At 41.1% G+C, this 19,364-nt stretch overlaps 1 protein-coding gene across 2 annotated transcripts in view; it reads left to right on the forward strand.

Moving 5' to 3' along the window:
• FLT1 (fms related receptor tyrosine kinase 1) overlaps window positions 1–19,364 on the forward strand; it is a 108,048-nt gene that overhangs the window by 58,305 nt on the left and 30,379 nt on the right. For both annotated transcript variants that reach the window (XM_005516287.3, XM_014250354.2), the window contains exons 12-15: window positions 1,900–2,008; window positions 9,225–9,515; window positions 14,312–14,458; window positions 16,322–16,453. In XM_005516287.3, coding sequence (XP_005516344.1) covers window positions 1,900–2,008; window positions 9,225–9,515; window positions 14,312–14,458; window positions 16,322–16,453 — 679 coding nt within the window. The remainder of the gene's footprint in view (window positions 1–1,899; window positions 2,009–9,224; window positions 9,516–14,311; window positions 14,459–16,321; window positions 16,454–19,364) is intronic.

The raw sequence follows: 19,364 nt of genomic DNA on the forward strand, positions 1-19,364 counted from the left end.
CCTGGGCAAAGTTGCTGTGAGGTAACACCAGCTAGCAGAAAAAAGGCTATTTTTTGGTGGAAAGTCTGGGATGGCAGAAGCAGTTTTTAACCACCCACATTAGCCTTCCGTGGTAGACATTTTGGGACTTTCTGGTCTGAGTTAGTGTTGATAAAACAGATGCAGGAATCCTGGTACTGTGCTCTGTGTCCACACTTTAAAAAATTATGTTTAGAACCTGGAATAAATTCACAGAGAATGACAAAATATGGACAGGGCTGGGCCCAGCCTTTATAATTAAAAATTTGTAGAGGTCAGCCTACTGAATTTAGCAAAACAGGATGGCTTTTTTTCTAAGGGCTATAATTATCTATCTGGTATTACTGATCCTCTTTCATCTCACAGAAGATCCAAAAAGGTACTTTATAACAATTATAGCTAGAAATATTCTGTAGTGTGTCAGCAGACAAGTAGTTTGCCACTGAGACAATTTAACAGGGTAGAGGTGCTGTTAGCAGTAGTTACAGTGAATTTTCCATAGTGAAATCTTCTAAAACAAATTAGTCAAAACCAAATTATTTGCCTCAATGGTGTTTGCTTGAGTAGTAGGAAAAGTAATAGACTCTTTCTACAAAAGAATGGTTTTGGAAAACCAGAAAAACCATGTCATTTAGGGGCTCAACAGGAGTTTGGGGGATAGCTATGGATTCTCCCAGCAGGAGATGAAAGCAGCACAAATGTTTGGTCGGTGTTTATGTAAAAATGTAGGTAACTGGTTCTTATTTATTACTGCCTCACCCTCTTGTGCTTGTCTCTGAACTCCAGCAATCAGGCAGACTTAAAAAAATGCATTAATTGCACAGAACTTATTTTTAAGATTTTTAGAAGAGCCAAACAATTCCAAACAGTAGAATTCTCAAGCCCCACATTTTCCTTTTGTCAGTGTCCCAGCTCTGTCCGTAACTTCAGCCAAACCATGTTTTACAGAACAAGTAAAATGGCAACAGAAAGACAGAAAATTAAGCTACCAAGTTGTAACTGGGAGCACATTACACTGATGAAGTCCATGTCCATGCCTCATGTCTCAGTTCCATAACAGAATGATGTGTCACTTGTTTCTGTATAACTTTCATCTTCTGCTTAGTGCCCAAGACACTAGACCATGGCTTTCCATCACCCTCAAAGTATAACTCTTATCCTTATGGTGGTTTTTATGTTTCTAAGGGCACATTAGGTGGTTTTGGTCCCTGGCCTTTCAAGGTCTTATCTTTCAAGTCATATAACTGAGAAAATATTTAGTGTGCTGGACTTCTTAGGATGGTGATAGAATATAACATAAATAAAACGGACATATTATTATTTAGTAATAGAAATATTAAGCCCAAGAACAGGAAATAGTACAAAAGAAGATGGGAAAACATCTCTTTTCTGCTGCTCTGTCTCACTTGACACATATGTGGGGAAATGAAAGAAATCAAGCTTGTTTAGTGCCAAATTGAGCTACTTTTTTCCCCCCAGGATTACCCAAATGCCTGAGGCATGCCTCACCTATCCCCTTTGCAGTCTGGCTCTCCTACAGGCTGCTTATCTCCTTGTGTGAAACACACTGTGTCGTGCTTCATGTCTTGTAGCTTACCATTACATCACCACGGAGAGACAAATCTATCTGAAAGACACGTTCAAAGATTTTTGGTCATGATGGCTTTGATGATATAAGGGTCACACAAGGAGCTTGTTTCCTGTTATTCTTCTATTCTTTGCAAAACTGTATATGGTGACATCTCCTTTAAATAGCCCTATCACTGAAAGAATGGAAAGAGTGGATCATGGGACTGTCACTGGTGACTTAGGAAAAAGAGAAGGCAAGCTTTAACTGAGTTCTTGAGCCAATGAGAGCCAAACCTCTTCTTTCTTTTGCAGACTGCTAGCACTCTTGTTGTCGCTGAAGCCAAATCCTCAGGAATCTACAGCTGTCTGGCATCCAATAAAGTGGGAAAATCTGAAAGAAATGTCAGTTTTATTGTAACAGGTAAGATCTACTCCTCTATAGAGTCAAACGTGTTTCCTGATCCTGGAATTATAACTGTTAGGCTGCTGTGGCTTTTTAATATACCACAGTTTCAGAATTGCCGTCATGTATGCACTTGTAAGCTCATACCATGCTTTTGGGTGATGCTGGTAGGTTTCACAGCACCTGGTCTGGATTTCTAGGGACACCAAATTGGTGAGTGACTCATTCCTCCCTCAAGTATCAAGCATGACAGAAATTACTCACAAATACAGCAATGAGTAATTCCCCATTTTGGTTCATCTCTGCAGTCATTCCGTACATGAAATTTTAGTGCATTTTCGCCCACCAGTAAGCCAGTTTCATGTGTGACATTGACAGTGTCTACAGCCTCATTCTGCTGCCCACCAGGATATGTCACAACACAGTGTCTCTGGAACAGTGCCCGTGTCTGCAGGCAGCATGGTGCTAGAGACACCTGGGGTACCCCTCACAGATCTCAGGGGCAATGGCAACTTATAGGTGGAAAAGTGCCAGGATGCAGACCAGAGGGTTTCGTCTCCTCTTCTGAGAGACAGCCTGGAATGTCATTTTGTGCCATGGCACTGAGAATTCCTATCTTGTTATACTCACGTATGAGTATGCTTTCTGTTATTTTTGCATTATGAGATGTGTTTGGAGTTTTCACAAACAAATGACTTAATGTTTTACTTCAGGAATTACTGAAAAAAGTCCACAATGTGTTCTTGGGAATAACTACTGCATTATTCATCGACATAAAGTCTACATATGCAATTACAAAGGATTTGTTTTCTGTCAAAAGTTTTGTTTTGTTTATAAAGCAGTAGTTTTATGAACTTAGGCTGTTGGAAGTTTTCAGGGTAGATCATTAAAGAAATGTAATTCATTTGAAAATATGAGAAAAAGCAAAAAAGGCTAAAATATTTAGATGCTTTAATCCCCAAATTGTAATCTCCGGAGTTTTTATGTTGTCATTCTCTTGCTTACTGTTCTGATGAGTGATTTTAGTGAAACTCATTCTATTTCTATTCTGACTAAACACACAGTCAATAGATTCAGTAAAAAAAATAAAATAAGCTGCTTCAAAAAATGTTCCCCCATCCAAACTCTGTATTTTTAAGATATTCTGACTAGCTGAGTGATAGAATACCAAGTTGGAAAGGGCCTCAAGGATCATCTGGTCCAACCTGTCTTGGGAAAAGGACAGCATCTTGTCCAGAGGGATCTTAAAAGTGTCCAAGGTTGAGGAATCCAACACTTCCCTGGGGAGATTATTCCAATAACTGATTGTCCACATCGTAAAAAATTTCTCCTTGTGTCCAATCAGAACCTCCCCAGGAGTAACTTGTGCCCATTACCCCTCATATTTTCCATGTGTCTTCTTGTAAAATAGGAGTCTCCAGCTTCTTTGTAGCTACCCTTTAAATACTGGAACGTGTTGATAGTCTCCCCACAGCCTTTCCTCAAGGCTGAACAAACCCAGTTCTCTCAGCCTCTCCTCATATGGCAGACTTTCCAGGCCTTTGATCATCTTTGTGGCACCTCTTTGGACCCTTTCCAGACTTTCCACATCTGTTTTGTATAGAGGGGACCCAAAGTGAACACAGTTTTCTGGATGTGGCCTGACAAGTTCTGAATAGAGTGTAATGACTTCTTGATCTCTGCTGGTGATGCACTTGCTGGTGCAACCCATCAGCCTGTTGACTTTTATTTTTGCCACGACAACACCCTGTTCATTCATGCTGAGTTTGTTGTCCACCACAGGTCCCTTTCCACAGAGCTGGTCCCCAGCTGAGTAGATCTGTTGACACAGATGAACTGGTTTTGTGCTTCCAGGAGAGCACCCTGTCCTCTAACTGGTAAAAGAGAAGAAAAGATAGCTTGAGCACCAATACCTTTCTCTGGCACCTCCAGGATTTTGTAGTCTTCTTTGAATCGGCCCTGATTCCATCTGGCTTCCATCCAGCTTGCAGTATCACTCTTGTCCACACAGAAGAGTATCAATGAGTAGTAATAAGTGCTCTTGACAAGTTGTGGCACTGCCTCACCAGCATTTCAGGCCTTAGCTACCAGGAGGCAGCATAACTCCCTGCCATGCCAGCAGATGGGCACCGCTGCAAGCACTCATCATTTCTCTTTAGGTATCCACTTCTGTGCTGCTTGTACAGTTTCACCTGGCAGACTTCGTTTGTGGGTGTCTACAGCTGTTAAAGCTCCATGTCACAACACACTTTCACATTTAGAAAGTGCCAGTTTTCTGTAAATACAGAAAAATGGTAAGAAGTATGAGAAGTATAAACAGCTAAGTGACACATAGGCAGGTTGTTTGTTAAAGTACAGAAACAAGAAAAATGTCTCCATGTTCTATTAGTGGAAGTGACAAGAACATTTGCCACCTTGAAGATGACTCTTGTCCCCACTCTCAGTTTTGCTTTCATCCCTATCCTCACATTGTGTGTGTTTGGACAGAAAGCTGAACACCACGCAGTTCTCCATAAATTAACATGCCAATGATAGTTTCATCTTTCTGTGGGTACTTCACATGAAACTTTGAGAAGTCACTGAGAATCATTCACTGAGAATGCTGCTCTTTCAACATGCAAGATGCTGAATTTGGCCTGCTCTAACTCTTACTCCTCAGTTTTCACAATATGACATGGAAGACCCTGAAACCAAATAAAGATGTACTTTGATGGACCCCATTCACCGTATCCAAATCTCCCTTTCAAAGTTTTGATGGTGGTTTCAAGTATTTTAGTGCAGTGACATGAAGGACTTAGTTTTCCTACTTAGACCTAACATTCTCAGATCTTAACCAAGGATGGAAGGAAATCCTTCTGCTTGATACTAAAGATTGCATGAGAACATGCATAATATTATGACTTTCCTTTGAAGAATCTTATATTGGCTGGTGTTCAGAAAGAGGAGTGTCAGCTTTATTACGGCTTGGAATTTCTTAACATCTTGACTGGTGGCAAACATTCTTTGTAGGGTAGTGAAGTTGAAATGCATCTGCCCTATGAGTTCCTGGAGCTGAGCACTTCAGCTGTGTGACATGGAAAGTCCTGATCATCCTCTGACACGCATTCGCATTGACTGAAAGCAGTGTAAACAATACTGTTGTTTGGTTCCTACAAAATCCTGGTTATGCTCACCATAATTCTCCTCCATCAGGTTGAGACCAAACTGCTGTGGCTGGGCACAGCCTGTATTTCACATCAAGAAACAAACATGTCCAGAATGTGCTGAAAAATGCACTGAGGGAGTAAAAACCTGGGAGCCTCAAATGCTGATGGATGTGAACAGGACACTGAAAAGTATTTCCTTCTGATGAGTCCAAAACCAATACTTCAGGTTTTGTGTGACAGCTTAGGGCTAGTTTATCTTATGTTGTTGAGTCTGCTGGCGCCATTTGAAGTCAGCCTGAGCCACACAAAATGTCTAAAAGTAAGAAAAGCATGAGGGGATGATTCCTTGTAGGAAAAGGAGCTGTTGCCCTCTGTAGAAGGGACATGCCAGAAATTACTCCAAAGAGCAGATGGAGACAAAGCCTGTTCTTAACAGGAAGATCCCTTTCCTTGAAGGCAATCTCCCTCAGCCCTTGTCCTGGGGATGAGAAAATGCACGTACTCCAGTGAGGTGGCTGCAGGGCAATGAAGGGTCTCTTCTTTATAGGCAGAAACCATTAGGAAGGTGGTGGAAGAGCGTGTCACAGCAGCCCTTGTTTGGAGGTGACAAGTTCCACTCCTTCAGGTAAAGGTGAACATAAGGAAATTAGCGCCAACAGATAGAACCTAGGAAAAACAAGCACTTTCTTTAGTTACTGTAAATATCATTATTTCTGGGCTTAAAGTGAAACCCGCCTATTTTTTCGTAGGAAGTTTGAGAGTGATATACATGATTTTATACACTGTGCCTGAGGGTGTATGACACGAGGACCATGGGCTTTGGAGTAGCTTTCCTATGGCTTCTGTCAGATGAAGGGCATTTGTGTATTGTCACTGGCTGAGCTCTAAAAGCAAATCATTGTTCATGACTCAAAAGTAGCTGTGAAGTTTATTTAAAAGCAATCTAGAAAGGTGATTTCTGAAAGCTCTCCTGCTCACTGGTATAGAAGCAGTCTCTGTAACAACACCTTTATGCCTAATTTAATTGTATTAGCACCCTTTCATCCAGCCTGCCCCTTTCCCTACATTTTGGGCTGTTTTGCTGGCACACAGCAGGCCCATGGGTGTGTTTGCAATTACAGAGGGTGAAACAGGAACAGCTCTGCCTTATCTCCCTGGTTTCCCAATGTCACTAAGCGCATTTTATTTTGAGATTCCTGATGGTGCTTGGCAAAGATAAACAAAATCTTCCATCAGGAAACCTGGGAGCTGTTTCCACAGGAAGCTTCAAATCACTAAAGTAAATAAAACCCTTTTACATTATTCCCAGCCACGTTATTTAGCTAGCCTGAGCCTGTAACAATTGGTGAGAGGTGTCATATATTAGGAGTCTTGTAGCCTTTAAACAAATGATTCTTCTGGAATCCTGTGCATTTTTCTTCTGTCCCTAGATTTATTCACAAAATAGTCTTCACAGAAGGCATATTGAGGAAGAGCTCCAGACCTGACAACATAAAAGTAGTTGTAACTATATTATTCTGTTGGCATGCTATCCTTTTAAGCTAAAAATAGTTCATTTGCCTCAGTCCCCAGGGATCTTTAGTTTCATCTGAAGAGTTTTGCTTGGCTCTTCTTAGCTTTTACTGAGTACTGGCATCTTCAAAAGCAAAAATTACCACTATTTCTAACCAATGCCCTGGCTTTCCCAACACACATCAGAACAATTTGAAATGTACTGTGAGTACACATGCAGCACCTTCTTTCCTCCAAATACTTATCCATATTCAAAATGCTGACCATTTGATTGTTTTTAAGTGTATCTGAATGTAATGCTTTTTAACAAAATCAATTATGGGATTAATTTAATTTAACTTCAATCTTAGAGTTAGATATCTAAGCCTAAGTTCATCCTGTAGGATCTCTTCATGATTAAGCATGAGGGACCAGGATCTCTAGAATGTGACCCATCTTAAAAGAATGGTTGTCACTGCCCTCTGGAGAAGCTTTTGTCACCTTTGTAAACCCAAAACTTTTGCTCACATACAGAACACAGAACATCTATATTCAAGTAGATGTCTACATGTTTTGCAGCTGAGGCTAAACATGATATATTCCATGTGTGGAGATGGTTCATCTTAATAGCACTTCCAGTCAACCTGTTCTTAATTGGGGTTAGAATCTGGTACCACACACTCTTACATATCAAACAGGATCTTGATGGTAGTCACTCATAGATGAGTTAATGATATTTGGAGATTTTCTTATAGCTTTGTTTGCCAGAGAGAGAAAAGTGGTATCCCAATGGAACGTAAGTGGAACAATTTAACCCCCAGGCTTTAAAACCCATTCTAATATTTTAGTGTCACTGCCTCCACCAGATGGATCTTTGCCTGCACACCTGAACTACAGCCAATGACAGGCACACACTTTGCTCCCACTGCAGGGGCACGATGAGTTCAACCAGCAGAAATCAGACCTCTCCCTGGGAGGCATCTACTGTCAGGAGAAATTTCAATCCAGGACTAGCAGGAGCTCATTTGCCCTCTGTTTAACAGGGCTAGATGTGGAGAAGAGGATGTTAAGGTGAATAACTGATGCCAGGCTTCCAACAGGCAGAGAGCAGTGAGCAGGTTATGGTCATGATTTCTCTGGAAGGCAAGGTAGATCAGTTTGCAATGTGGGGATTTAGGGAGAAGCTTTCTGATGGATTGGTCAAACAGTGAGAGAGGTTAATGAAAGAATATGTGGGATATTGTTCATTTGAGAGGTGCTGTTTACACATTCCTGCTGAACTGATGTTAAGCCTGAAGCAACACCGGTAAGAATGAACTGAACGGAAGTCAGCATTGAGCCGTTCATGATCTAAGAAACAAGAAAAGAAGGTATAACTCTCCCTTATGAAAGAAGAAGCCATTCTTAGGATTTCAAGTCAAGTTTACAGCCAAGTGCCGTAGCAATTAGTAGTGAAAGAACAATTGAAAATGGCCACAGTCGATGTCACTTGACCGAGAAGAAGGAAATGACTTTATCAGAATATTGGCTACAAATAAACCAAGAGAGGTTGCATTCTAGGAGTAAAACTTGGAAGTGCTTTCTCTCAGGAACTTACTCCTACTTTCACTGAGGTCAGTGGTGTAAGTGCCTCTCTGAGGGATGAGCCCCAGGTGGAGGCAGCTGGGAGGCAGCTGACACCACCACAGCTCTGCACCACTCCCCAGGTGGAGGAAGTTGCAAGTGACATTAAATAAACTGCAAACAGGACCTTTTCAAGTAGGATTTTCTACGTTGCTGTCTAAGCGACTCCTGCCTGAACCCTCTTCTATGAAGTGAAAACTTAACCCATGTCTACGCTTAGTAAATTGTTAATGCAATGATCCTTAGTTTCTCTCAGGTGAAAATATCCCTCACCTGTGTTAATGCCAAGCCACCTAAAAATAGTATCTTCATCCTAGTGCTGCCCACACACACAGCTGGCCACCCAGGGCAGAGGGTACTGCTTCTGCTTACCTCTTGGTGGGCTGGTAGGCTTTAAATGTGGGGAGGTTAAACACCTCTATTCCAAGAGAAATCTCAGGCATGTGATCACAGATGTTGCAATTTCTCAGGACATTAACATTTTTAAGAAGTAGACATACTTTATTTGAATACTTGTGAATAACACAAAAACAGTATGATGTATGATGAAATGCAGTATTTTTATACTGCCCTCTTGAGAATTCTTTTCTCTTATGAAGTTCACAAGATGGAGCTGTGATCAGAATATTCCTCCTTTTTCATAGTCCCACTGAGCTGTCTTTAAATAATTCTGCTTTTGGTACTTTGCCCCAGTCTGCCTTAACTTGGCACAACGTTTATACAAGCGTACTACTTCCAAGAGCAACTTCAGTTTACACCAGCTGACATCTGAGGGCAAGTGTATCATAGCTCCAAGACAAATTATAAGAATAGCTGGAGCTTGAGTGTATGAAAGGAAAGATTACAGGCCTGAGCAGGAAGACAACAACATTGATTAGTTCGAAGACTTCCTGATAAAGGGGAAAATATATACTGTGTTAATTTTGGCTCATAAGTTCCATATAAACTGAAAAGTGTTCTTGATTTTTTGACAGATGTACCAAGTGGATTCCATATTAGTTTGGAAAAAATGCCCATTGAAGGAGAGAATTTGGTATTGTCCTGTTCGGCCAACAAATTCCTGTACAAAGACATTGCTTGGATTTTACCTAGGACAGTCAACAATCAGACGAAAGCAAGGAAGTCTCACAACAGGGAGTACTCCATCACCCTCACTCTGACCATCAAAAACGTTTCCCTGGCGCACTCAGGCACCTATGCCTGCCGAGCAAGGAACATATACACGGGGAAAGAAGTGCTTCAAAAGAAAGACGTTACAATCAGAGGTGAGCACTGCAACAAAAAGGCTGTTTACTCTCGGATCCTCAAATATAAAAGCACAAGGAATGATTGTACAACACAAAGCAATGTAAAACATTAAAGGACTCATTAAAACCAGTAAGAGATGTCTCATATCATCTTGATTTTTTTTATTGCTGTTGCTACCTTTCAAGCCCTGAGGTGGTGCTCGTTTCCCCATGGGTTGGAAATAGGAGGAATAGCAAACAAAATCCTAACGCGTGAGCTTCCAGTTGAGTTCAGACGGGTGTTTTCTGCTTTGAAAAGGCACAACGAAGCTGGGGTTTGGAAGATCCCCTGTGCTACATTTTACATGTCGTTATTTTTTCTCTTGCTGTCTCCTACTGAGCAATAAGGAAAACTTTGGATCAATTTTTTCTTCCGCTTTGATATCAGCCTCATCAAAAGTGTCAAAGCTGAATAAACTGATTAACTTTAAAAACTGCTGTTTTCAGTCAACAATGGACATTTAATAAGCTAACTTGAATGTGCAGAATGAGCACAATTCAGTTTGAGATTGACTGGACTACATATTTTTTATTTTAATCTGATCTTGATGGACTTATAAATATTACCTGCTGAGCAAGTTCTAATACTTATTTATTTGAAATTATTTTCTACACTAAAGTACATTAATCTTAAAAAAGTATCTTCTTAAAGAAGTATGCAGGGAAGAAATAAAAATGTTGATATAATGCACAGACCTATCATATCATTTATAATAATGATGATTTACAACTGACAGACATGAATCATGTTTCTCCAAATAAATCCAGGTAGACTTCCAGTTGCTGTGTTGGTCAATTTTTAAAGTCAGTTCTGCACTAATGTTAAAAACTACTGATAAAAGTGTGAGTATTGCTTCTGGCCTGAAGATTGAGGAGTTTGTAATGTTGTAATTATTTTATTAAATGAGGAATGTTACACTAACATGACTGACAAGGTTTTAGCCAGCACGGTTAGTTAATACATTTTTAAAATATAAATTCAAAATTGAAGCCATTAAAGATATTCATTGCTTTTGGTATGCAAATGACAATTGGATTTATTATGTGGATTAAGAACCAGCAAAACTGTTGACAGACAATTAAGGGCGACCTAAGAATTCCTTGTGAGCATTTCCCCTTTTCTTTTCTTTTGTCATGATTTTGCTATGAGATGTTTCTGTGTGCTATAAATTCTGTATAAGGAAGAAGTTACTATTTTTAATAGATCTGATAACTTTATTTTTTTACAATACATAGCTTTTATTATTTTTTTGTTACATTTATGATCGATCATTTATATAGCATTTACATAAGCCATAACAAAACAGACCACAATGACCAAAATAGCTACAGCAAAGGAACAAAGTGGCTGTGCTTTTAAAATAGAGGGTGACAACATGACAGTTTCTTTGCGCTTGGGAACTCACCAGACTATTTCCTCCTTTAGGTATCAAGACCGTGTCCCACGGCTAAACTTGCCTTTCACGTGGGAATTGCTTTTGTCAAGTGTGAAAGGGTAAACAATAGCATTTCCCCATAATGCCAGTTTCATGGAGCCTAAAATGCTTAGAAAACAATTGATAACCTGGAAGTTGTCAGAGTAAAGAAAAGAATAATCATTTATATCTTGAAATGTCACCTATAGCCTGCTTGTATACAGTAACTCTTTTGTTCATTATTAGCGTGATGCCTTCCAGAAACAATGCGTTCTTGCAAAGGGATCAGGCTCTCTTTTTTTTCCTAAAACATGCCTAAAATGCAAGTGAAGTCGTTGGTGACTGCTTAAAAATGGAGCAAGCGCACTCTTTAGCATTTGCAATTGTTCAGAAGAGCTACAATACAGAATCCCCTATTTTCCTAGGGTATTTTGTGGGAAGACATTTGATGGCAAGGTGGGCGGTGATGACAGGACATTATGAATTTTCCATGGCCCTGGGAGCCTATGCATGATGATTTGTAGCAGCCAGTTGCCAGGCAATATGAGCTTGGGTCAAAAAAAAAAAAAAAAAAAAGAGATGTGGCAATTAGACTGTTCTTGTGTGAAATTGTTGTGCATTGCAATGATGTATGTCACTGCTGAGTGGAGGTCCCACCAGCCTGGTCTCAACCAGCAACCAGAGGGCCACGCTGTGCAAGGATGTCATAACATCCCAAGGTGGCTGTCCGTGTTGGAGGGCACAGAGAAAGCTCGCTGGAAACCTTTGAGGAAAGCAGCTCTTGGTGGCAGGATAAAAACTACTGATGTCACTTTTGATGTCTTCGGATGACTGGAGAATCTCATGGGTTTGGGGGATTTCTCTGCCTTCTGTTGTGTAATATATTGTTTAGGGAGAAAGGTGTGAATTATATTTCTTCTTTTTTTTTATTTTTTTCAGTGTTTAAAATAAAGCTTGTATTTATATTTTTGTACTGATTAATAAAAAGTAAGTGAGCAGACAACATAATCATAACAAAGGGCAAAAATGGATGGAATGCAAATGTAAACCCAAAAATTAACGAATTGTAATTTTTTTCCCTTTGTTTGCTTTTAAAAACGCAAATTTCCCCTCCCTACCATCCCAGATCAGACAAGTACTCTGACCAATGTCTTCTTCTCCCCTCTGTGACCCCCCTGTCACTCCCCTGGGCCAAATTCTGCCTACAATGAAGTTCCTCAGAGTAACTGAGAGCAGAGTTTGGCCAGCAAAGCAGCATTTGTGAGCAAACATAAAGGCTGGGGTCAGGTCTGGGGGGCTACCCTGGGTGCTGAGCCCCACACTGTGCTGGTGGCCAGGCTAGCCCCTTGGCTTTGGAGTGAGCAGAGAGGGACATTGGAAACTGTCCCCCTTGGCTTCACTGCAAAAATGAATGGGAGAAAACAGGTTGTTTTCAAAAGAGAATAATCCTCAGGTTGACCAAGTCCTTGAAAAAGCAGCTGATTGTAGCAGAGAAATTATTGAAAGTATGTGAATGATGACTTAGGTTTTAAGCAAAAAAGTTTTTCCTAATATGAAATTCCATCTTTAGTGTATGGCTATAAACAAATTAAAATTAATCACAACTCACAGAACGTGTGATTTGCCTTTGTTTTGTCATCTTGTCTGCCTTCATTTTGGATGTCTGGGCTGGTGTGTCTGTCAGGGACTGCTGGTAAATGTGGATGTTCAGCATTTCAGCAGGTGTGTGTGGACATGCCTCAGACCATACCTGTTCATAGTGTTGTGAAAAATGAGAAATGAACAAAAAATTGAGATGAGGTATCAAGGAGAAGAGGGAGTCTTCTTGGCTGCAAGGCAAATGTAGTTGACTATGTCTTTGTGTAGGTATGTGATGAAGAATTTATAGTTTCTCTCATAAGCAATGCTGTTTGGGAAGAGAGAACAAATTGTCTACCAGGCTGTAAACAACAAATATCATTGCCTGTGGAAATTACTGGCTTGCAGCTCAGAAAAGCCCAAAAGCCATAGTCATTGCACAGTCATGACTGTGTTGGAATTAATTTCAAGGGGTAAGGGCAAAGATAGCACACTTTAAAAGTGTTTTTAGTGCTGTAGGGCTCATGCACACAGCAAAAGCTCGTGATAATATTTCTTGAGAGTTTTTACTTATGGCTGGTAACAATAATTATGAAGATGGAAATGTCTGATGGCTAGTTTTTCTGTAAGGATAAAGAATAATCTTCTGAACACATAATATCAGAAATTCAGCTGATTCTGAACTTGGTGTATTGGCTTCTGTTTCAGCTTGAAAGAAAATATTTGTAAATAGTTGATTTCTGCTTCTTTTTGTTTTGTTTCATATTGGGAATGTGTGTATTACCGTGTTAGTAATTGCTGATCTTGGGAAGGGAAGCCTTGAAGGGAAAGATTGTGAATAATTGGGGAATTTGAGGGAATCTGCAGGGCATTTCCATCTGTGACACTGCTCAGGAGCTCCCTGAATTCTCTGTCACTGCTTTAAATGGACCAAAATACCAAAAATAATTATGCGAGAGTTACAAATGTGAATGAAAGATGTTGCCATATAATGTGCATAAATGCTGTAAATATCTTGACCTTTGTTAGAACAGCCTTCAGCACTGTATGAAATGAGGGAAGGAGTGGCAAAGGGTTGAAATGATCATGAGTTATTTTGTTTCTTTCAGGGATGACTGTAACATTATATTTGTACTGTGTTTTTGAAATGCTGTGGTGTGGTTTGGCCAGGCCTGGTTATGATGAGCCAAATACGTGAAACGCAAAAGTGGAATAATTTATGAAGACATTGGTACAATGCTTCTGTGCTCATGGTTACTGGCTTTTGATTCTGTGAGTTTACTGAATATGATTTGTAACTGTACTCTTTAAAGCAAGTAAATTATCTAAGTCACATTCATGGATATATATCATGGTGTACAGAGCTGCAAAGTGCTATCAGCAACACAGAGATACTCTGCTACAAGGGTGTCCTGGTGGTTCTTCAGATCTTTGATGTCACAGGTTGTTTCTTTTGATGATGAGAAGCTGAGCTTTCATAGAAAATCATTGCCTTTGATATAAACAAGCGTGGTTGGTCATGGAACTGAGAAAATCTTTTGAACACTGTCATCATTGGTTCTTCACTGGTCACCATAACATGCCATGGCTGAGTTATGGGAGTTCTCTGCACACACCAAACCCTCCTGAGCAAAGTAAAACAGTAAATAAAATCAGTGAAAAATGAGCTTGGTAGAACAGCTGTAGCAGTCTCTAACAAAGAGAATAAAATGAGTGTAGGGGAGATAATTAAATCCCCACCATTACAAGAATGTAAAACAAAGGTGTTGTTTTGTCTTATAGCTCAAGAGGCACCAGCCCTGCTGCGGCAGCTTACGGATCAGACAGTGAACGCCAGTAACTCTGCCATGTTGGAGTGCCAGGTTCGTGGTATTCCTGAGCCACAGATATCCTGGTTTAAAAACCATGAGGAAATACAGCAAGAACCAGGTGAGAGCTTTGTGTACTCACCTACCTCTTACAGCAGGCTTTTTATTTACCCATCTGCCTTAGCCATTTGCAGAGTCATTGGCACCAGTACCTAGATGCAAGGAAGGCAGTCAGGCAGTAACCCAGGTGCTACAGGTTATTCTGTCTCACTCCAAAACATGAGCCAGGCTGGAGATCTAGACACAACAGGTCTCTGTGGAATTGGTGACAAAATTTTCATCTTACAAGAGTCATCTCCAGAGAAACATATTTCCCTCCATTTGTTATAGAGGGAGCTCAAGGATCAGGTATCTTGGCCAGCAGATAATTAGGCAAGAGAAAACCAAGCTCTCGTGATATGTATGGAAGTACCAGTGGTAGTCTGTGATCAGACACTCAAAGTCTGTTCATGAGTCAAAAGCTATCCAGGAGACTAGATCCATGTCTGGAGTGTCCAAAAGCCAAATGTATCTACTGGTGGCAGAGGATCCAGGTGTCATGCAACAGAAAGCAGCAGCTTCCCGGGTGACATGTTGTAACAACAGGAAAACTCTGGGAGCTGTTTACTGCTGTTTCTGGAATGTGGCTTCAAAGATCAGCTACAGCTAAATGTCCATCTGCTGGCACCACAGTCGTGGAAGTGTTCCTTGGATGCTTCAGATGGAAATTAGTGACGGAGGCAAAGGCAAAACCTTTGCCATGGGAATTCATACACATCTGGTTCAGAAGCACGCACTGAGACAGAATTAAAACACTCAGCAAAAATGTTAAAGGAGACTTGATCCATAGAAACTTGAATTTAAAGTGTAGAATTTAACTTCTACAGAACATTTTAGAAAGTTTGTAGTTATGGTTGTGTCCTGAGTTATTGGAAATTACTATAGCATGAATAAAAACAACTGGAAAAAAATTCTGAGGATTTCTCCAACTGAGTAATAAACCCGTGCAGACTTGCAGCCCAGGCACTAAGCCTCACCTAGAGACAGATTTCATGAAGCTTTAAAGTGATCACATCGCTGTAGTGTGCATTAATAGCACAATATTCCAAGATGAATGTTATGTGTCTAACTTGGGTGTAATGCAATAGATACAATTAGGAGTCAGGGAAATGTCTCCAGAGGGTAGGTCAGAGCACTTCAGTTAGGTGCCTGAAATAGATGGTGGGAACACATTTAGATGGGACTGTAGTTCTGATGGAGCCAAACATAAGTGTGTACTTGTCTGCACATTTCCTGGCTAGAAGGTGCCCTAGCAGCAGTCCTGAGGTCAAATCTGCTCCCTGCCTCTTCCTTGCTTCTTGGAGTATTGTCCAGGCTGGCTTCTGGGTTGACCTAGCTGGAATAAACAAGATGTTTAAAACTTCAGGTAACTCCTGTGTTTTAGGGTACTCCTCATGGGAATTCTCTTTGCACTATCCGGAGCCGCTTTGCAAAGCAGCCCATCGTTCCATGCCACATGGGCAGGGGAGATTTGGAGCAAGTCTGCTGCCCATAGGGACAGTCTGAATGGCTTTTGAAAGGGCTCTAAGCTTGAGCTGCCTCTGGGGCAGATCTGGGCCCATAAGTGCAGGAATCAGATTATCCTTTCTCCAAAAGTTGCAGACATGCTAAAGTGCTCACCTGGATGAAAGCATAGGCACAGTGTTATCAACATAATCAGTACTAAGTACTTCCAAGGCTTAGGCTGTGCTTTTTGACTCACACAAGTGTTTTGTAAACACTGATTTCCAAGAGACTCACAAGATGTCCAAATGTATTTGGCTTTCCTGCAGATAACATTGTGGCTCAGATTTCTTTTGAGAAGAGCTTGAAGCAGATATTACACAAGGGCCAGCTTTTGTTTATATCCCGGCTCCCTCTCATTGCAAAATATTTCATTTCACAGGAATAATTTTAGGGCCCGGAAGCCGAATGCTGGTTATTGAAAGAGTGAAAGAAGAGGATGAAGGACTTTACCAGTGTATAGCCACCAACCTGAAAGGGTCCGTGGAGAGTGCGGCGTATGTCACAGTACAAGGTAAAGCACCACACTAAATGGGAAGAGAAAGCCCTCCAGAGTGATGTTCTTAGGCTGGAAGGACAGGGGTATGACCTGGCACTCATCTGGTGATCTCTGAAGCAATTTAAAGGAAGTTCTAGCAAGGGAAGCGTACCAGGTTGGAAAGGAAGCCCAGCAGGAAATGCTAACTCAGAGTGTGTTTACACTGACCTAAAAAGAAGAATTGCTTCAACCCAACAAAGATCAGGTCAGGGTAGAAGACAAATGTAAATTTAGTATCAGCAAAACAAACAAAAAACAGAGTATGTAACACTCTTTTACCCACACATTTTCCATTTCAGGTTAATTCCGTAGAAATTAGAGGACTGGGATATTCTCATTTACTTATTTTCTATGTAAAGTGAACTGCCAAATCAGACTGGAATATTTTAGCCTAGCAGTAGCTACATATGCAAAGGTACTATTACAAAGCAATTTGATCTAGTTATTTCTGTAACCATTACTTGAGTTATCTTGCTAGTCATTTCAATGTCCAGCATTGCTCTGCCTTCTGACAATCTCAACTCATGCCTGTGGCAGTCATTTCTATCAATTAATTTTGCATTGAATAAAAATAAAGTTTATTAAGTGACCTTTCAGTTTCATTGAGTACCATTTTGGCTCATGAATTATGAGATTAGAGAAGTAGGTTGACTTTCTCCATATTAAGCCAGTGTCATGCATGTATTCAATTTCACATAATCTATTTTACTGACCTGGTGTTAAGTAGTCCTAGATGCATTTAGTTGCTCCTTATAGAACGTAATTAGAATATCACCAGACCTCTTAGGCAGAGATTGTATGTTTGTGGATGTTCTCATATAATTGTTAAATGTGTCTGAATACTTCTCAGTATTGATTTTTTGCCATAAGTGTGTTACCAGTCAGAGTTAATGGTAATGATACAATGATGTTTTTTCTTTAAAAGGTCAGGGATAATTATATGCACTTGTGGGCTGGCCTAAGCGGTGAAATTGAGGAGACAAAATACCTATCCCCTTATGAGAAATTATAGAATCATAGAATGATCTGGCTTAGTAGGATCCTCAAATATCCTATAGCTCCAGCCTGGTCTAGTGGAAGGCAGGAACATCTCCGTCAGACCAAGTTTCTCAAAGCTCCCTCCAACCCAGCCTTGAGCACTTTCAAGGATGTGGCATGCAGAACTTCCCTGGGAAACCTGTGCTAGGGCCTCATCACCCTCAGAATAAAAAAATTCTTCCTGATATCTAATCTAAGCCTCTTTCAGTGTGAAACCATTCTCCCTCATTCTCCCTTGTCCTATCGCTCCATGCCCTTGGAAGAAGTGACTCCCCAGCTCTCTATTAAACATCCTTTGAGTAATGGAAGGCTGCCAAAAGGTCTCCCTGGAGCCTTCTCCTCTCCAGGCTGAATGAATTCCAGCTGTCCCAACCTGTCTTCATAAGAGAGGTGCTTCAGCCCTCTGGTCATCTTTGTAGCCATCCTCTGGACTTGCTCTGAAAGATCCACATCATTCTTATGTTGGAGGCCCCAGCATAACAGCTGGATGCAGCACTCCAGATGGGGTCTCACAACAGTAGAGTAGAGTAGAGTAGAGTAGAGTAGAGTAGAGTAGAGTAGAGTAGAGAGGCAGAATCAGCTCTCTCCAAGTGCCTTGGTAATGCTAAGGGTTTTACAGCTGCTGTAACAGCTAAATGAATAACTTGTGCCAGCGGCTTGCTGTCCAAATCATCCCACTAATCATAGTCCTGGACAGTGTAATTCATTATTGTATTGATTTTTAACATAATTGAAGCTTGGCTGTTTATTGCAACCACAAACATTCTGTCAGATGGCTTCTAGGAAGTCATATATCCTAGTCCAGAGGAGAGGAAGGAGAGCAGCCAGGAAGGCTTCTTCTGTGGTTACATGTCCTGAGGGACCACAAGCAATGTTCTTGTACGACTTCTATGGGAGCAGGAGACAAAGACTAGCACATTAAAATTTATGGCTTTGAGACTGGATGTTAAAAAGAGAGACAGTTTGTCTTATCAGCTATGACCAAGGAAAATGCCTTTCCACTCTTTTCCTACTACATGAAGGGATGTTACTAGAGGCTTTTTTTACTCGTTGATACACTGCTCTGGAGTGTCTGTCCTTCTCACAGGAAATGGCAGCCTCCCACCTCATCCCTGAGCCTGGAGGGAAAAGATCAGGGCTTGAATATGGGGCTTTGTCTAAGCTTTGCCACTTTCTAGTCTCTCTGAGAAACACAGGCCCTGTGCCTGCTGCTGTGAGCACCAGAGCCTCTCCTCTGTCCCAGGACTCTCGGGCTGCAGATCAAAGGGAACAGAGCAGCGCCTCATGTTGATGGCCACGTTTAGCAGATTGGAAGAGTAGTTTGTGAATGAGTCAGGAAGGAAACTGTCTGCTCTCTTTATTTCCTCTGAAAAAACATTCTTATACTGACAGATAAAACAATGTGTTATTTTTGTGTCCGAGATGGATGAATGGATGGTGGAATCAAAGGGCCGTTTTTAAATAATTGCAGGCTGTGTTTGGTTTGGAAGCAGAGGTTGCTGGGCTGTCTGTGGAGCAGAAGGGCCATGTCTATGGACATGTCAGGACAATCTCTCTTGGCTGAGAAACCAGAGAGGCAGCAAATCTGCAAGGACACAATAGAAACAGCAAATGGCTGCCAGAGCACCCAGCAGGTAGAGGGGACTGTACCCCTAAAAGTCTGGGGAGAAATGCTGCTGGGCATGTGGGGAACACAGACTCTTGGGCAGCTTTTTTTGGGGGGGGGGGGTCAACAAGCTTGCAGAATTGCCGTGAAAGCCATTTCCTGCTTCCCCTACTGAGGACCCTCACAGCCCCAGGGATACAGTTAGTTGTAGAGGTGCTGCTTTGAAGGAGATGTGTTGATAAA

Source organism: Pseudopodoces humilis, chromosome 2 (genome assembly GCF_049639895.1).
Source record: "Pseudopodoces humilis isolate 2021_Gansu_Grassland_sample_001 chromosome 2, ASM4963989v1, whole genome shotgun sequence".
NCBI lineage: Eukaryota > Metazoa > Chordata > Aves > Passeriformes > Paridae > Pseudopodoces > Pseudopodoces humilis.